Here is a 19,912-nt window from a genome sequence, read left to right as displayed (position 1 = left end):
AATCAGCAATAAATTTCCTTCCTCTTCACAATTGTGTCACTTGTTGTTGATTCTTCACCAGAACATTAACATTTTATCTTTATGTTTGAAGCCTGAAATGTGGGAAAAGGTTGAAAAATTCAAGGGGGCTGAATACTTTCGCAAGGCACTGTATGATAGGGAGTACCTGGTGCTGTCAGCAGAGGAGGGCACAATGCTGGCTAACCTATGACACGCGTGTCAGTGGTGACATGCCGAGTCATTTTTGGTAACACGCAGCAGGGGCAGGTGGCCGGTTTCCAATCTATAAAACAAGCAGCGGCTGCCGGCGATTAAACTAGAACTGCGTGTGCGGCCTTCAAACCGACCGGCCCGGGGTGGGGGGCTGCACATGCAGTTCTAGTTAAATCACCGGCGGCCGCAGCTTGTGTTATAGATCGGGAGGTGTCCGCTGGTAATTTGTGTTCTGTATCTTTAATCAGGGTCCTGAGTGAGGCATGCTTACATACCATGCATAACTTAACACAACTCTCTCCAACCCAGGAGTCTCAAACAAAGTTGGACCTCTGCTCAAGCTGCTGAGATCCACTAATGATAAAGATAAGAGGCTTAAACAGACACTGCAGGTAAACGAAAACAGACTGAGCTAAGACGCATGGCTGAAGTTTTTCATTACTAAGGTCACCCTCTTCCATTTGTCCTAACTCTTCCTGACTAACACTTTCCTAATATATTTCAGCTATCTCCCCTGCTCCTGTAAGGTCATCTCTCTGTGGCTCCTATATTTTTTATGTTGATGGTCTAGCTGTGCCCCTTCCGATCTGGGGACTGTAATCGGACGCACTGAACAGCGCACGTCACCGGTGGGGGCGGAGCTACCTCTCTGAGTGACAGCAGTCTGAGCATGTTCAGATCACACCTCACTCTCTCAGCCTGCTCTACAGTGCGGTGCTCTCATCTGACAATTGCTGCCACGTGCCGATCGCCAAATACTGTGTCTATCATAGAGAAGGAAGAAAGAGGAGAAAGAATAAAAAGAAGAGAGGGGGAAGAGTAATCTGACAGCGAGAAATGGGGGAAAGAGAAAGAGGAGAGAGAAAGAATAAAAAGAAGAGAGGGAAGAGTAATCCGACAGCGAGAAATGGAGGAAAGAGAAAGAATAAAAAGAAGAGAGGGAAGAGTAATCCGACAGCGAGAAATGGAAGAAAGAGAAAGAGGAGAGAGAAAGAATAAAAAGAAGAGAAGGAAGAGTAATCTGACAGCGAGAAATGGGGGAAAGAGAAAGAGGAGAGAGAAAGAATAAAAAGAAGAGAGAGAGAGGAAAGAGTAATCTGACAGCGAGAAATGGAGGAAAGAGAAAGAGGAGAGAGAAAGAATAAAAAGAAGAGAGGGAAGAGTAATCCGACAGCGAGAAATGGAAGAAAGAGAAAGAGGAGAGAGAAAGAATAAAAAGAAGAGAAGGAAGAGTAATCTGACAGCGAGAAATGGAGGAAAGAGAAAGAGGAGAGAGAAAGAATAAAAAGAAGAGAGAGAAGAGTAATCTGACAGCGAGAAATGGAGGAAAGAGAAAGAGGAGAAAGAATAAAAAGGAGAGGAAAGAGTAATCCGACAGCGAGAAATGGAGGAAAGAGAAAGAATAAAAAGAAGAGAGGGAAGAGTAATCTGACAGCGAGAAATGGAAGAAAGAGAAAGAGGAGAGAGAAAGAATAAAAAGAAGAGAAGGAAGAGTAATCCGACAGCGAGAAATGGAGGAAAGAGAAAGAGGAGAGAGAAAGAATAAAAAGAAGAGAGGGAAGAGTAATCTGACAGCGAGAAATGGAGGAAAGAGAAAGAGGAGAAAGAAAGAATAAAAAGAAGAGAGAGAGAGGAAAGAGTAATCTGACAGCGAGAAATGGAGGAAAGAGAAAGAGGAGAAAGAAAGAATAAAAAGAAGAGAGAGAGAGGAAAGAGTAATCTGACAGCGAGAAATGGGGGAAAGAGAAAGAGGAGAAAGAATAAAAAAGGAGAGGAAAGAGTAATCCGACAGCGAGAAATGGAGGAAAGAGAAAGAATAAAAAGAAGAGAGGGAAGAGTAATCCGACAGCGAGAAATGGAGGAAAGAGAAAGAGGAGAGAGAAAGAATAAAAAGAAGAGAGGGAAGAGTAATCTGACAGCGAGAAATGGAGGAAAGAGAAAGAGGAGAAAGAAAGAATAAAAAGAAGAGAGAGAGAGGAAAGAGTAATCTGACAGCGAGAAATGGAGGAAAGAGAAAGAGGAGAAAGAAAGAATAAAAAGAAGAGAGAGAGAGGAAAGAGTAATCTGACAGCGAGAAATGGGGGAAAGAGAAAGAGGAGAAAGAATAAAAAAGGAGAGGAAAGAGTAATCCGACAGCGAGAAATGGAGGAAAGAGAAAGAATAAAAAGAAGAGAGGGAAGAGTAATCCGACAGCGAGAAATGGAAGAAAGAGAAAGAGGAGAGAGAAAGAATAAAAAGAAGAGAGAGAGAGGAAAGGGTAATCTGACAGCGAGAAATGGAGGAAAGAGAAAGAGGAGAGAGAAAGAATAAAAAGAAGAGAGAGAGAGGAAAGGGTAATCTGACAGCGAGAAATGGAGGAAAGAGAAAGAGGAGAGAGAAAGAATAAAAAGAAGAGAGGGAAGAGTAATCTGACAGCGAGAAATGGAGGAAAGAGAAAGAGGAGAAAGAAAGAATAAAAAGAAGAGAGAGAAGAGTAATCTGACAGCGAGAAATGAAGGAAAGAGAAAGAATAAAAAGAAGAGAGGGAAGAGTAATCTGACAGCGAGAAATGAAGGAAAGAGAAAGAATAAAAAGAAGAGAGGGAAGAGTAATCTGACAGCGAGAAATGGGGGAAAGAGAAAGAGGAGAGAGAAAGAATAAAAAGAAGAGAGGGAAGAGTAATCTGACAGCGAGAAATGGAGGAAAGAGAAAGAGGAGAAAGAAAGAATAAAAAGAAGAGAGGGAAGAGTAATCTGACAGCGAGAAATGGAGGAAAGATAAAGAGGAGAGAGAAAGAATAAAAAGAAGAGAGGAAAGAGTAATCCGACAGCGAGAAATGGAGGAAAGATAAAGAGGAGAGAGAAAGAATAAAAAGAAGAGAGGGAAGAGTAATCTGACAGCGAGAAATGGGGGAAAGAGAAAGAGGAGAGAGAAAGAATAAAAAGAAGAGAGGGAAGAGTAATCTGACAGCGAGAAATGGGGGAAAGAGAAAGAGGAGAGAGAAAGAATAAAAAGAAGAGAGAGCAGAGTAAATCGGACAGCGAGAAATGGAGGAAAGAGAAAGAGGAGAAAGAATAAAAAGGAGAGGAAAGAGTAATCCGACAGCGAGAAATGGAGGAAAGAGAAAGAATAAAAAGAAGAGAGGGAAGAGTAATCTGACAGCGAGAAATGGAGGAAAGAGAAAGAGGAGAAAGAAAGAATAAAAAGAAGAGAGAGAAGAGTAATCTGACAGCGAGAAATGGAGGAAAGAGAAAGAGGAGAAAGAATAAAAAGGAGAGAGGGAAGAGTAATCCGACAGCGAGAAATGGAGGAAAGATAAAGAATAAAAAGAAGAGAGGGAAGAGTAATCCGACAGCGAGAAATGGGGGAAAGAGAAAGAGGAGAGAGAAAGAATAAAAAGAAGAGAGGGAAGAGTAATCTGACAGCGAGAAATGGGGGAAAGAGAAAGAATAAAAAGAAGAGAGGGAAGAGTAATCTGACAGCGAGAAATGGAGGAAAGAGAAAGAGGAGAGAGAAAGAATAAAAAGAAGAGAGGGAAGAGTAATCTGACAGCGAGAAATGGGGGAAAGAGAAAGAGGAGAGAGAAAGAATAAAAAGAAGAGAGGGAAGAGTAATCCGACAGCGAGAAATGGAGGAAAGAGAAAGAGGAGAAAGAATAAAAAGAAGAGAGGAAAGAGTAATCCGACAGCGAGAAATGGGGGAAAGAGAAAGAATAAAAAGAAGAGAGGGAAGAGTAATCCGACAGCGAGAAATGGGGGAAAGAGAAAGAGGAGAGAGAAAGAATAAAAAGAAGAGAGGGAAGAGTAATCTGACAGCGAGAAATGGAGGAAAGAGAAAGAGGAGAGAGAGAAATGAGAAACAGGGGAGAGATAGAGGATAGTGTACGGTCCCCCATTTTGAGCTCCTTCCAGGTATATGTCCCCTATATTGGGATCTTTCTTGGTATATATGCGCAGGACGCACAGCGCTTTCACACCTCACATAATGCAAAGAAAACAAGTTCCTCATCATTTACAGAACAATATAATAATGTTTGGCCTCAGGAAGATTCATAGATGAATATTCTGTGGAATACCCATAATGTATAATCCCAGGTTTCCTGCGTCTTGGCCGCTTTCCTCCAGTCTGTCACACGGCTTTTGGGTGACCTTATGCCCCTCCTGATGCAGACATGTAAGCAGTTGTAAGGGGTTAAATACTGTTTGTACGGAGTCTAGTGCGAGGTACGAGGGAAACACAGGGACACAGGTTTGCTAAAGAGTTCTTGTATTACTTCATACAAGTGCACAAAACATGAAGGGTTAAACAGGTGCAGGGTGCAGAGGCTGGGAACAAACTAAACAGGAATAGATCCTCAAAGTTCAGCAGAAGTCCCAAGATATAGTTCAGTCTCTTACTGTACTTGTAAGAGTCCATGGCCGAGCAGAAGGGTCCTGTGTGGACACGAGGTCCAGGATCCAAACCAGAGGACAGCAGAAAAGTAGATCCTCCAAAGACGTCAGGAGACCAGGTTACAGGCAGACTGCAAACAGGATTCAGGAGCACTGGTCCATCAGCTGAGGCAGCTTAAGCAGGTAATTGGCAGGAAACAGGGCGGGAACATAGAAGCTGAGGAATCCATATTGACTGAGGGCAAAGGTGAGGGCAACAGAACAGGAAGCAAGATGGCCAAAAAAGAGATTAAAACAAAATGACAGAAAACAGGTCAAAAAGTCTGAAAACCTCACAGCAGTTCTTCTTTGATGGCATATGACTATCGATCTTCCTCTTGATTACATTACAGAGGTTGTCAATGGGGTTCAGGTCTGGAGATTGGACTGGCCATGACAGGGTTTTGATTTGGTGTCCTTCATCGAAACATTGATTGACCTAGCTGTGTGGCATGGCGCATTGTCCTGCTAGAAAAACCAGTCCTCAGAGTTGGGGAACATTGCCTGAGCAGAAGGAAGCAACTGTTTTTCCAGGATAACTTTGTATGCAGCTTGATTTATACGTCCTTCGCACAGTTTAATCTGCCCAATTCCAGCCTTGCTGAAGCCTCCCCAGATCATCACCGATCCTCCACCAAATTTCACAGTGGGTGCAAGACACTGTGGCTTGTACGTCTCTCCAGGTCTTTGTTTAACCATTAGATGACCAGGTGTTGGGCAAAGCTGAAAAGGACAATGCACCATGCCACACAGTTAGGTCAATCAATGTGTGGATGAAGGACCACCACATCAAAACCCTGTCATGGCCAGCCCAATCTCCAGACCTGAACCCCATTGAAAACCCCTGGAATGTAATCAAGAGGAATATGGATAGTCACAAGCCATCAAACAGAGAAGAACTGCTTACATTTCTGCACCAGGAGTTGCATAAGGTCACCCAAAAGCTGTGTGACAGACTGGTGGAAAGCGGCCAAGACGCAGGAAAGCTGGGATTATACATCATGGTTATGCCACAAAATATTGATTTTTGAATCTTCCTGAGGTAAAACATTATTATATTGTTGTGTCTAAATGATTATTGACTTGTTTTCTTTGCAGACGTTGTCAGTAGTTTATAGACTAAAAGAACAATTTACACTTTACTCAAAAATATAGAGAGAAAAATCAGAAAAACTGTCAGTTTTACAGTGGTGTGTTAATTTTTGCCAGAGCTGTATGTCCGCTGTTCTCTACTACATAAAAAAACAAACAAACATTCTTCTCACCTTCCCCTGTTCCCACTAGGTGCGGCATCCTCTTCTGTAGCCGCTGCAGAGGCTGGCAGCTGACATTGGCATAACTGCTATGGAAAATGCATTACGTCACTGTCATGTGACGCCTGGCATTCCAACATCAGCTGCCGGGCTCTGATTGGCTGGCAACAGTGTGTATTGCGGTGGAGAGACCAGATCTGAGTCGCATTTCATTTTAGCTGACTGCGTGAACTCTGCAACTATCATCATTACGCTCCTACCAAGTGAGTTGGGTGAGGCGAAACATATACAGGAGGTTGAGGGACATGTATAGAAAGAGATGAGGGGAGACTTAAAAAGGGGGTTGAAGAGAGATGTATGGAGGGAGTGAGGATAGATGTATAGAGGGGGGTACCACGCTTGGGGTTCCAAAGTCCTGCCATAACACGAAGAATGGATGATTTGCCACTGCCGGTTTCCCCTGTGATCAGTAGGTTGCTTCCTTTTCTCACATGTAGTGTTAAGTTTCGAACAAGTGTGCGGTCCGACCCCGGTGCTGCGATTGTCATGCCATCCAGTATTAACTCTGCGTCATCGGACAGACGCTCCCCACATCTACACAGAGAAGTATGGAAACATCATCAACCCGAGAACTACAGAGCCCAGATCATCACCACCACCATCAACACCTTCATCATCACCATCAGCACTTTCATCATCACCACCACCACCACCTTCTTCCCCACCATCAACACCTTCATCATCACCCCATTCATCATCATCACCACCATCAACACCTTCATCATCACCATCATCACCTTCATCACCACCATCATCACCATCAACACCTTCATCGTCACCACCACCATCAACAGCTTCATCATCATCACCACCATCAACACCTTCATCATCACCTTCTTCATTACCACCACCACCTTCATCACCACCTTCATCATCATCATCAACACCTTCATCATCCCCACCAACACCTTCATCATCATCACCACCATGAACACCTTCATCATCATCAACACCTTCAACATCATCATCATCATCACCACCACCAACACCTTCATCATAACCACCACCATCAACTTTCATCATCATCATCATCATCATCATCATCATCATCATCATCATCATCACCACCTTCATCATAACCACCATCAACACCTTCATTATCATCACCACCACCACCTTCATCATCATCGTCGCAACCTTCATCATCATCACCACCATCAACACCTTAATCATCATCACCACCAACACCTTCATCATCATCACTACCATCAACATCATTATCATCAACACCATCAACATCATTATCATCAACACCTTCATCATCAACCAGGGCTGGGATTCAAATTTTTAACAACAAGTTTTCTGTAAACTCCGCCCAGTTGAAAACCCACACCCATTCTGTAACCACACGCATTTTGTTAGCCACACCCATTTTCACACACTTTCCTCAACCAAAAAATACAAGTAATTTAAAGTATAATCTCTTTCCCCTTCGTCCCCTCCTCTACCATCACTCTCCTCTCCAGCACCAGATGTTCCCGTCACTGTCTTATTGTATTAAACGCTTTTTCTACAATTTTTAAAAAATACTAAAGGAGCCCTGCTAAAATTGGAACGGACGACCTTCCCCATACAGATCCCATCCCATGTGGCTCCTTTCCCCTGCAGATCCCATCCCATTATGGCCTCTTTCCCCTGCAGAACCCATCCCATGTGCCTCCTCTCCCCATCTAGCTCCCATCTATGCAGCCTCCTCTCCCCATATAGCTCCCATCTATGCAGCCTCCTCTCCCCATATAGCTCCCATCTATGCAGCCTCCTCTCCCCATATAGCTCCCATCTTTATGCGGCTCCTCTCACCATATAGCTCCCATCTATGCAGCCCCTCTCCCCATATAGCTCCCATCTATGCAGCCTCCTCTACCCATATAGCTCCCATCTTTATGCGGCTCCTCTCACCATATAGCTCCCATCTATGCAGCCCCTCTCCCCATATAGCTCCCATCTTATGTGGCCTCCTTTCCCCATATAGCTGCCCTCTTATGCAGCCCCTCTCCCCATATAGCTGCCATCTTTATGTGGTTCGTCTCCCCATATAGCTCCCATCTTTATGCGGCTCCTCTCCCCATATAGCTGTCATCTTTTGCGGCCCCTCTCCCCATATAGCTGTCATCTTTTGCGGCCCCTCTCCCCATATAGCTGTCATCTTTTGCGGCCCCTCTCCCCATATAGCTGTCATCTTTTGCGGCCCCTCTCCCCATATAGCTGTCATCTTTTGCGGCCCCTCTCCCCATATTGCTCCCATCTATGCAGCCCCTCTCCCCATATAGCTGCCCTCTTATGCAGCCCCTCTCCCCATATAGCTGCCCTCTTATGTAGCCCCTCTCCCCATATAGCTGCCATCTTATACAGCCCCTCTCCCTGCATCTTCGGCTCACTGAGCGCTTGCTCCAGGCACCGGCGGCTGCTCATCTGTCTTCCGTCCTCCGCGGCACTCTGCACACTGAGGCTGACAGACGGCAGGAGGAGGAGCTACCTCCTCACACTGCCGTGACCTCTGCAGCGTCAGCGCGTCGCTGCACGCCAGGTCAAGGAGTAGACAGGCTTCACTGAACCCGGAAGTGCGGCGCGGAGGTACGGGGATTAATTTATGCTAGTGTCTTCAAGAGACACTAACACAAATGAATACAGGGAACCGGATCGCCAGAGCTGTTTCTTGCCGGTTCAGGGAACCAGCTGCTATTTTACCAACCGGTTCTCCAGAACCGGACAGAACCGGTTGAATTCCACCCCTGTCATCAACACCTTCATCATCAACACCTTCATCATCATCATCAACACCTTCATCATCATCATCATCAACATCATCATCTTCATTATCCCCACCACCATCAACACCATCATCATCCCTGTCACCACTTATCTATTATATACCTGTAACAGTGGTTTGACTGAAAAACAATTTACAAAGATAAAACCAGTCCCTTCTCTGGGTAAGCAGGAGGTACTAGGAGAAAAGGTTGGTCATCTATTATCGGTCATAGCTGCAGCTCAAAGGAGTAGCTCATTTGTGCATGGTATGGCCACGGTGGAGGGGACACAGGTCACTGAGGTTGAGGAGATCCTTGGGGTCTTTAAAGATTTCTATCGCACGCTATATTCTTCTAGCGGAGAGATGAGGGTGGAAGAGGTGGACTCGTTTCTTGAGCGAGGTGAGCTTCTGGTGCTGTCTGTGGCGGATAGAGATAAACTGGAGTCACCTATTACTATTGATGAACTGGAGGGCGCTCTGCATGGCATGAGCAATGACCAGGCACCGGGAGCAGACGGGCTACCAGCTGAAATTTATAAACAGAAGAAATCCTATTACCCAAACTATTGAAAGTCTTTGAGGTGGCGGAGGGGGAAGGTGTATTGCCTGAATCTATGAGAGAAGCAATAATAGTAGTAATTCCTAAGGAGGATAAAAATCCGAGGCTTCCAGACTCATATAGACCCATCTCGTTATTAACAGCGGACGTGAAGCTTCTGGCTAAGGTGTTGTCAAACTGGCTAACCTAATGCATATGGACCAATCAGGGTTCATGGCTGTAAAATAGTCAAATCGTCTCTCCAGTAAAGGAGACAAACTCTAGCACAGCGCCACCTATTGGAAGTAGCGATCCTAAAAGTCACAAATGGATTTTTAACAATCCTTTGCAATATGACTCAGGATATATAAGCCAGATCAGAATCCCAATTTGCAGACATGGTGTTTCGGGGTGCTTGCCCCTCGTCAGTGCAAAGTATGGGGGGTGTCTGATCTGGCTCATGAGAAAGCTATGTGGGGACCACGGGGGAACACTATTCTCCTTAAGGAGACTTTGCAAGCCAGTCTGGCTGCCAGGTAAGGGGACTTATAGCTGCAATGCCCCTCTGGGAAATATTCAAATCGTCTCTCCAGTAAAGGAGACAAACTCTAGCACAGCGCCACCTATTGGAAGTAATATGGCTGTAAAATAGTGAGTTTATTCTGAATATTTGATTTATAGTATATCTCTGCATGCAGGCCTTCGCTTGTATGATTAGCCTCATCCCTTAGACGTGTAAAGGTGTGAGCTGAAGAACTTCTGACTAGCATCTGACCTTGTTACATCAAAGCTAAGCGGACGGCTCAGTGCTATATTCTATCTGGCTCAGTGCTATATTCTATCTGGCTCAGTGCTATATTCTATCTGGCTCAGTGCTATATTCTATCTAGCTCAGTGCTATATTCTATCTGGCTCAGTGCTATATTCTATCTGGCTCAGTGCTATATTCTATCTAGCTCAGTGCTATATTCTATCTGGCTCAGTGCTATATTCTATCTGGCTCAGTGCTATATTCTATCTGGCTCAGTGCTATATTCTATCTGGCTCAGTGCTATATTCTATCTGGCTCAGTGCTATATTCTATCTGGCTCAGTGCTATATTCTATCTGGCTCAGTGCTATATTCTATCTGGCTCAGTGCTATATTCTATCTGGCTCAGTGCTATATTCTATCTGGCTCAGTGCTATATTCTATCTGGCTCAGTGCTATATTCTATCTGGCTCAGTGCTATATTCTATCTGGCTCAGTGCTATGTTCTATCTGGCTCAGTGCTATATTCTATCTAGCTCAGTGCTATATTCTATCTGGCTCAGTGCTATATTCTATCTGGCTCAGTGCTATATTCTATCTGGCTCAGTGCTATATTCTATCTGGCTCAGTGCTATATTCTATCTGGCTCAGTGCTATATTCTATCTGGCTCAGTGCTATGTTCTATCTGGCTCAGTGCTATATTCTATCTGGCTCAGTGCTATATTCTATCTGGCTCAGTGCTATATTCTATCTGGCTCAGTGCTATATTCTATCTAGGTCAGTGCTATATTCTATCTGGCTCAGTGCTATATTCTATCTAGCTCAGTGCTATATTCTATCTGGCTCAGTGCTATATTCTATCTGGCTCAGTGCTATATTCTATCTGGCTCAGTGCTATATTCTATCTGGCTCAGTGCTATATTCTATCTGGCTCAGTGCTATATTCTATCTGGCTCAGTGCTATGTTCTATCTGGCTCAGTGCTATATTCTATCTGGCTCAGTGCTATATTCTATCTGGCTCAGTGCTATATTCTATCTGGCTCAGTGCTATATTCTATCTGGCTCAGTGCTATATTCTATCTGGCTCAGTGCTATATTCTATCTGGCTCAGTGCTATATTCTATCTGGCTCAGTGCTATATTCTATCTGGCTCAGTGCTATATTCTATCTGGCTCAGTGCTATATTCTATCTGGCTCAGTGCTATATTCTATCTGGCTCAGTGCTATGTTCTATCTGGCTCAGTGCTATATTCTATCTGGCTCAGTGCTATATTCTATCTGGCTCAGTGCTATATTCTATCTAGGTCAGTGCTATATTCTATCTAGGTCAGTGCTATATTCTATCTGGCTCAGTGCTATATTCTATCTGGCTCAGTGCTATATTCTATCTGGCTCAGTGCTATGTTCTATCTGGCTCAGTGCTATATTCTATCTGGCTCAGTGCTATATTCTATCTGGCTCAGTGCTATATTCTATCTGGCTCAGTGCTATGTTCTATCTGGCTCAGTGCTATATTCTATCTGGCTCAGTGCTATATTCTATCTGGCTCAGTGCTATATTCTATCTGGCTCAGTGCTATGTTCTATCTGGCTCAGTGCTATATTCTATCTGGCTCAGTGCTATATTCTATCTGGCTCAGTGCTATGTTCTATCTGGCTCAGTGCTATATTCTATCTGGCTCAGTGCTATATTCTATCTAGGTCAGTGCTATATTCTATCTAGGTCAGTGCTATATTCTATCTGGCTCAGTGCTATATTCTATCTGGCTCAGTGCTATATTCTATCTGGCTCAGTGCTATATTCTATCTAGGTCAGTGCTATATTCTATCTAGGTCAGTGCTATATTCTATCTAGCTCAGTGCTATATTCTATCTGGCTCAGTGCTATATTCTATCTGGCTCAGTGCTATATTCTATCTGGCTCAGTGCTATATTCTATCTGGCTCAGTGCTATATTCTATCTGGCTCAGTGCTATATTCTATCTGGCTCAGTGCTATATTCTATCTGGCTCAGTGCTATATTCTATCTGGCTCAGTGCTATATTCTATCTGGCTCAGTGCTATATTCTATCTGGCTCAGTGCTATATTCTATCTAGGTCAGTGCTATATTCTATCTAGCTCAGTGCTATATTCTATCTAGGTCAGTGCTATATTCTATCTGGCTCAGTGCTATATTCTATCTGGCTCAGTGCTATATTCTATCTGGCTCAGTGCTATATTCTATCTGGCTCAGTGCTATATTCTATCTAGGCTCAGTGCTATATTCTATCTGGCTCAGTGCTATATTCTATCTGGCTCAGTGCTATATTCTATCTGGCTCAGTGCTATATTCTATCTGGCTCAGTGCTATATTCTATCTGGCTCAGTGCTATATTCTATCTGGCTCAGTGCTATATTCTATCTGGCTCAGTGCTATATTCTATCTGGCTCAGTGCTATATTCTATCTGGCTCAGTGCTATATTCTATCTGGCTCAGTGCTATATTCTATCTGGCTCAGTGCTATATTCTATCTGGCTCAGTGCTATATTCTATCTGGCTCAGTGCTATATTCTATCTAGCTCAGTGCTATATTCTATCTGGCTCAGTGCTATATTCTATCTGGCTCAGTGCTATATTCTATCTGGCTCAGTGCTATATTCTATCTGGCTCAGTGCTATATTCTATCTGGCTCAGTGCTATATTCTATCTGGCTCAGTGCTATATTCTATCTGGCTCAGTGCTATATTCTATCTGGCTCAGTGCTATATTCTATCTGGCTCAGTGCTATATTCTATCTGGCTCAGTGCTATGTTCTATCTGGCTCAGTGCTATATTCTATCTGGCTCAGTGCTATATTCTATCTGGCTCAGTGCTATATTCTATCTGGCTCAGTGCTATATTCTATCTGGCTCAGTGCTATATTCTATCTGGCTCAGTGCTATATTCTATCTGGCTCAGTGCTATATTCTATCTGGCTCAGTGCTATATTCTATCTGGCTCAGTGCTATATTCTATCTGGCTCAGTGCTATATTCTATCTGGCTCAGTGCTATATTCTATCTAGCTCAGTGCTATATTCTATCTGGCTCAGTGCTATATTCTATCTGGCTCAGTGCTATATTCTATCTGGCTCAGTGCTATATTCTATCTGGCTCAGTGCTATATTCTATCTGGCTCAGTGCTATATTCTATCTGGCTCAGTGCTATGTTCTATCTGGCTCAGTGCTATATTCTATCTGGCTCAGTGCTATATTCTATCTGGCTCAGTGCTATATTCTATCTGGCTCAGTGCTATATTCTATCTGGCTCAGTGCTATATTCTATCTGGCTCAGTGCTATATTCTATCTGGCTCAGTGCTATATTCTATCTGGCTCAGTGCTATATTCTATCTGGCTCAGTGCTATATTCTATCTGGCTCAGTGCTATATTCTATCTGGCTCAGTGCTATATTCTATCTGGCTCAGTGCTATGTTCTATCTGGCTCAGTGCTATATTCTATCTGGCTCAGTGCTATATTCTATCTGGCTCAGTGCTATATTCTATCTGGCTCAGTGCTATATTCTATCTGGCTCAGTGCTATATTCTATCTGGCTCAGTGCTATATTCTATCTGGCTCAGTGCTATATTCTATCTGGCTCAGTGCTATATTCTATCTGGCTCAGTGCTATATTCTATCTGGCTCAGTGCTATATTCTATCTGGCTCAGTGCTATATTCTATCTGGCTCAGTGCTATATTCTATCTGGCTCAGTGCTATATTCTATCTGGCTCAGTGCTATATTCTATCTGGCTCAGTGCTATATTCTATCTGGCTCAGTGCTATATTCTATCTGGCTCAGTGCTATATTCTATCTGGCTCAGTGCTATATTCTATCTGGCTCAGTGCTATATTCTATCTGGCTCAGTGCTATATTCTATCTGGCTCAGTGCTATATTCTATCTGGCTCAGTGCTATATTCTATCTAGCTCAGTGCTATATTCTATCTGGCTCAGTGCTATATTCTATCTGGCTCAGTGCTATATTCTATCTGGCTCAGTGCTATATTCTATCTGGCTCAGTGCTATATTCTATCTAGCTCAGTGCTATATTCTATCTAGCTCAGTGCTATATTCTATCTGGCTCAGTGCTATATTCTATCTGGCTCAGTGCTATATTCTATCTGGCTCAGTGCTATATTCTATCTGGCTCAGTGCTATATTCTATCTGGCTCAGTGCTATATTCTATCTGGCTCAGTGCTATATTCTATCTGGCTCAGTGCTATATTCTATCTGGCTCAGTGCTATATTCTATCTGGCTCAGTGCTATATTCTATCTGGCTCAGTGCTATATTCTATCTGGCTCAGTGCTATATTCTATCTGGCTCAGTGCTATATTCTATCTGGCTCAGTGCTATATTCTATCTGGCTCAGTGCTATATTCTATCTGGCTCAGTGCTATATTCTATCTGGCTCAGTGCTATATTCTATCTGGCTCAGTGCTATATTCTATCTGGCTCAGTGCTATATTCTATCTGGCTCAGTGCTATATTCTATCTGGCTCAGTGCTATATTCTATCTGGCTCAGTGCTATATTCTATCTGGCTCAGTGCTATATTCTATCTAGCTCAGTGCTATATTCTATCTGGCTCAGTGCTATATTCTATCTGGCTCAGTGCTATATTCTATCTGGCTCAGTGCTATATTCTATCTGGCTCAGTGCTATATTCTATCTGGCTCAGTGCTATATTCTATCTGGCTCAGTGCTATATTCTATCTGGCTCAGTGCTATATTCTATCTGGCTCAGTGCTATATTCTATCTGGCTCAGTGCTATATTCTATCTGGCTCAGTGCTATATTCTATCTGGCTCAGTGCTATATTCTATCTAGCTCAGTGCTATATTCTATCTGGCTCAGTGCTATATTCTATCTGGCTCAGTGCTATATTCTATCTGGCTCAGTGCTATATTCTATCTGGCTCAGTGCTATATTCTATCTAGCTCAGTGCTATATTCTATCTAGGCTCAGTGCTATATTCTATCTGGCTCAGTGCTATATTCTATCTAGCTCAGTGCTATATTCTATCTGGCTCAGTGCTATATTCTATCTGGCTCAGTGCTATATTCTATCTGGCTCAGTGCTATATTCTATCTAGCTCAGTGCTATATTCTATCTAGCTCAGTGCTATATTCTATCTAGGCTCAGTGCTATATTCTATCTAGCTCAGTGCTATATTCTATCTGGCTCAGTGCTATATTCTATCTGGCTCAGTGCTATATTCTATCTGGCTCAGTGCTATATTCTATCTAGGTCAGTGCTATATTCTATCTAGCTCAGTGCTATATTCTATCTAGGTCAGTGCTATATTCTATCTGGCTCAGTGCTATATTCTATCTAGGTCAGTGCTATATTCTATCTGGCTCAGTGCTATATTCTATCTAGCTCAGTGCTATATTCTATCTAGGTCAGTGCTATATTCTATCTAGGTCAGTGCTATATTCTATCTGGCTCAGTGCTATATTCTATCTGGCTCAGTGCTATATTCTATCTGGCTCAGTGCTATATTCTATCTGGCTCAGTGCTATATTCTATCTGGCTCAGTGCTATATTCTATCTAGCTTAGTGCTATATTCTATCTAGGTCAGTGCTATATTCTATCTGGCTCAGTGCTATGTTCTATCTGGCTCAGTGCTATATTCTATCTGGCTCAGTGCTATATTCTATCTGGCTCAGTGCTATATTCTATCTAGCTCAGTGCTATATTCTATCTAGGTCAGTGCTATATTCTATCTGGCTCAGTGCTATATTCTATCTGGCTCAGTGCTATATTCTATCTAGCTCAGTGCTATATTCTATCTAGCTCAGTGCTATATTCTATCTAGCTCAGTGCTATATTCTATCTAGCTCAGTGCTATATTCTATCTAGGTCAGTGCTATATTCTATCTGGCTCAGTGCTATATTCTATCTGGCTCAGTGCTATATTCTATCTGGCTCAGTGCTATATTCTATCTAGCTCAGTGCTATATTCTATCTAGCTCAGTGCTATATTCTATCTAGCTCAGTGCTATATTCTATCTAGCTCAGTGCTATATTCTATCTGGCTCAGTGCTATATTCTATCTGGCTCAGTGCTATATTCTATCTAGGTCAGTGCTATATTCTATCTGGCTCAGTGCTATATTCTATCTAGCTCAGTGCTATATTCTATCTAGGTCAGTGCTATATTCTATCTAGCTCAGTGCTATATTCTATCTGGCTCAGTGCTATATTCTATCTGGCTCAGTGCTATATTCTATCTAGCTCAGTGCTATATTCTATCTAGGTCAGTGCTATATTCTATCTAGCTCAGTGCTATATTCTATCTAGCTCAGTGCTATATTCTATCTAGGTCAGTGCTATATTCTATCTAGGTCAGTGCTATATTCTATCTAGCTCAGTGCTATATTCTATCTAGCTCAGTGCTATATTCTATCTAGGTCAGTGCTATATTCTATCTGGCTCAGTGCTATATTCTATCTGGCTCAGTGCTATATTCTATCTGGCTCAGTGCTATATTCTATCTGGCTCAGTGCTATATTCTATCTGGCTCAGTGCTATATTCTATCTGGCTCAGTGCTATATTCTATCTGGCTCAGTGCTATATTCTATCTAGGTCAGTGCTATATTCTATCTAGCTCAGTGCTATATTCTATCTGGCTCAGTGCTATATTCTATCTAGGTCAGTGCTATATTCTATCTGGCTCAGTGCTATATTCTATCTAGCTCAGTGCTATATTCTATCTAGGTCAGTGCTATATTCTATCTGGCTCAGTGCTATATTCTATCTGGCTCAGTGCTATATTCTATCTGGCTCAGTGCTATATTCTATCTGGCTCAGTGCTATATTCTATCTGGCTCAGTGCTATATTCTATCTGGCTCAGTGCTATATTCTATCTAGCTCAGTGCTATATTCTATCTAGGTCAGTGCTATATTCTATCTGGCTCAGTGCTATATTCTATCTGGCTCAGTGCTATATTCTATCTGGCTCAGTGCTATATTCTATCTGGCTCAGTGCTATATTCTATCTAGCTCAGTGCTATATTCTATCTAGCTCAGTGCTATATTCTATCTGGCTCAGTGCTATATTCTATCTGGCTCAGTGCTATATTCTATCTGGCTCAGTGCTATATTCTATCTAGCTCAGTGCTATATTCTATCTGGCTCAGTGCTATATTCTATCTGGCTCAGTGCTATATTCTATCTAGGTCAGTGCTATATTCTATCTAGGTCAGTGCTATATTCTATCTGGCTCAGTGCTATATTCTATCTGGCTCAGTGCTATATTCTATCTGGCTCAGTGCTATATTCTATCTAGCTCAGTGCTATATTCTATCTAGGTCAGTGCTATATTCTATCTAGCTCAGTGCTATATTCTATCTGGCTCAGTGCTATATTCTATCTAGCTCAGTGCTATATTCTATCTGGCTCAGTGCTATATTCTATCTAGCTCAGTGCTATATTCTATCTGGCTCAGTGCTATATTCTATCTAGCTCAGTGCTATATTCTATCTGGCTCAGTGCTATATTCTATCTAGCTCAGTGCTATATTCTATCTGGCTCAGTGCTATATTCTATCTAGCTCAGTGCTATATTCTATCTGGCTCAGTGCTATATTCTATCTAGCTCAGTGCTATATTCTATCTAGCTCAGTGCTATATTCTATCTGGCTCAGTGCTATATTCTATCTGGCTCAGTGCTATATTCTATCTAGCTCAGTGCTATATTCTATCTAGCTCAGTGCTATATTCTATCTGGGTCAGTGCTATATTCTATCTAGCTCAGTGCTATATTCTATCTAGGTCAGTGCTATATTCTATCTAGCTCAGTGCTATATTCTATCTGGTATTTGAGCAAAGATCTGAAATTAGCATTGAGTCCCTTGTCAGTGTTACACTAAGGTCTGAGGTCAGCGAGCCTCAGAGCTCTATACATTCTATGGTTCAGGGTAAAGTGGTTGCTTTTAGTAGTCTGTACTGCGCAGGACCTTACTCTGCAGATTCTGGACCACGTGAGATGACACAATGCCATAGCTAAAAATGCTATTGAGTTCTTGAAATGATGTTTAAGACCATTTAAAGAGACGAGGAGCATCAGAGGGTGGGGTTACTTGTATTTAAGCAGACCACACTTCATAGGGTAGAATGGGCCGATTCTCCAGCAGACGATCCAGAGAGAAGATGGCTCGCCGTAACATCACAGATATTGCACCGGCTGAAGACGGCTTGCCGTAACATCACAGATACTGCACCGGCTGAAGACGGCTTGCCGTAACATCACAGATACTGCACCGGCTGAAGACGGCTCGCCGTAACATCACAGATACTGCACCGGCTGAAGACGGCTCGCCGTAACATCACAGATACTGCACCGGCTGAAGACGGCTTGCCGTAACATCACAGATACTGCACCGGCTGAAGACGGCTTGCCGTAACATCACAGATACTGCACCGGCTGAAGACGGCTCGCCGTAACATCACAGATACTGCACCGGCTGAAGACGGCTTGCCGTAACATCACAGATACTGCACCGGCTGAAGACGGCTCGCCGTAACATCACAGATACTGCACCGGCTGAAGACGGCTTGCCGTAACATCACAGATACTGCACCGGCTGAAGACGGCTTGCCGTAACATCACAGATACTGCACCGGCTGAAGACGGCTTGCCGTAACATCACAGATACTGCACCGGCTGAAGACGGCTTGCCGTAACATCACAGATACTGCACCGGCTGAAGACGGCTCGCCGTAACATCACAGATACTGCACCGGCTGAAGACGGCTTGCCGTAACATCACAGATACTGCACCGGCTGAAGACGGCTTGCCGTAACATCACAGATACTGCACCGGCTGAAGACGGCTCGCCATAACATCGCAGCTATGGAAGATACATGGACTCTTTCTCGCTTATCTTTTTCTTTCTTCACTAACTAAAGCCAAAACATTATTTTTCTGTGATGACTTTAACCTTTATTGAATAAACCCACATATGATTACACCTATACTTTTCTTCAATCATTATATACTGGCTAACCATATTTTACGTCAAATCCTATTTTTAACAATGGCCAATAGGTCATCAGGAGATTGTACCTTAATCTACAGTTGCCGCCTGACAACCCTGGCCGGAGGGTGATCGCTTCGCTAGATGCCCAGAAAGCGTTCGATAGTGTTGAGTGGGGGTATCTGTGGAAAGTGTTGCAGCATATGGGTTTTGGCCCACGGTTTGTAAAGTGGGTGCAGCTGTTGTATAATAGGCCTACTGCTAAAGTTAGAGTTAACGGTATGACCTCCTCAGCGTTTGAGTTGCACCGGGGAACGAGGCAGGGCTGCCCACTATCGCCGCTCCTATTTGCTATTGCAATAGAGCCTCTGGCGGCGGCCATTAGGAAATCAAAGGAGATCCATGGATTTAAGTATGGGCATTTAGAGGAGAAAATAGCTCTTTATGCTGACGATTTATTACTTTTCTTGGGGGATCCATCAGCCTCATTGGATCATGCCATGCAGATAATAGAGAAATTTGGAGAAGTTTCGGGACTGACCATTAATTGGTCTAAATCGAGCCTCTTTAAGGTGGATGGGGAAGTAGCCTGGACAAATGAGGATACTGGGGCTAACATTGAAGAGTGTGGACGAATTTAAATATCTAGGTATCCAGATATCTCTGCCAGTAGAAAAATACATACAGGTGAACTTATGGCCGCTCCTTAAAAAATTGAGAGCCAAAGTGGATGCCTGGAACAAGCTACATTTGTCAGTTGTTGGAAGGGTTAATTTACTAAAGATGGTAGTAATGCCTAAACTCCTATACATACTGCACAATGCCCCTGTTTGTATTTCACGGAAAAGATTTAAAGGGATAAACTCGCTGTTTAGGGACCTGGTGTGGGGTAAAAAGCAGCCTAGGGTGCGATTAGAGACTTTACAAAGGCC

The 19,912-nt window shown here is 43.2% G+C and overlaps 1 protein-coding gene across 2 annotated transcripts in view; it reads right to left on the bottom strand.

Annotated features, from left to right (window-relative positions):
- ABCD4 (ATP binding cassette subfamily D member 4) overlaps window positions 1-19,912 on the bottom strand; it is a 235,596-nt gene that overhangs the window by 28,123 nt on the left and 187,561 nt on the right. For both annotated transcript variants that reach the window (XM_075330858.1, XM_075330859.1), the window contains one exon: window positions 6,270-6,469. In XM_075330858.1, the coding sequence (XP_075186973.1) occupies window positions 6,270-6,469 (200 nt within the window). The remainder of the gene's footprint in view (window positions 1-6,269; window positions 6,470-19,912) is intronic.

Source organism: Anomaloglossus baeobatrachus, chromosome 12 (assembly GCF_048569485.1).
Source record: "Anomaloglossus baeobatrachus isolate aAnoBae1 chromosome 12, aAnoBae1.hap1, whole genome shotgun sequence".
Classification (NCBI taxonomy): domain Eukaryota; kingdom Metazoa; phylum Chordata; class Amphibia; order Anura; family Aromobatidae; genus Anomaloglossus; species Anomaloglossus baeobatrachus.
Note: the sequence above shows the minus strand (reverse complement) of the source record. Positions and strands in the feature narration are given on the sequence as shown.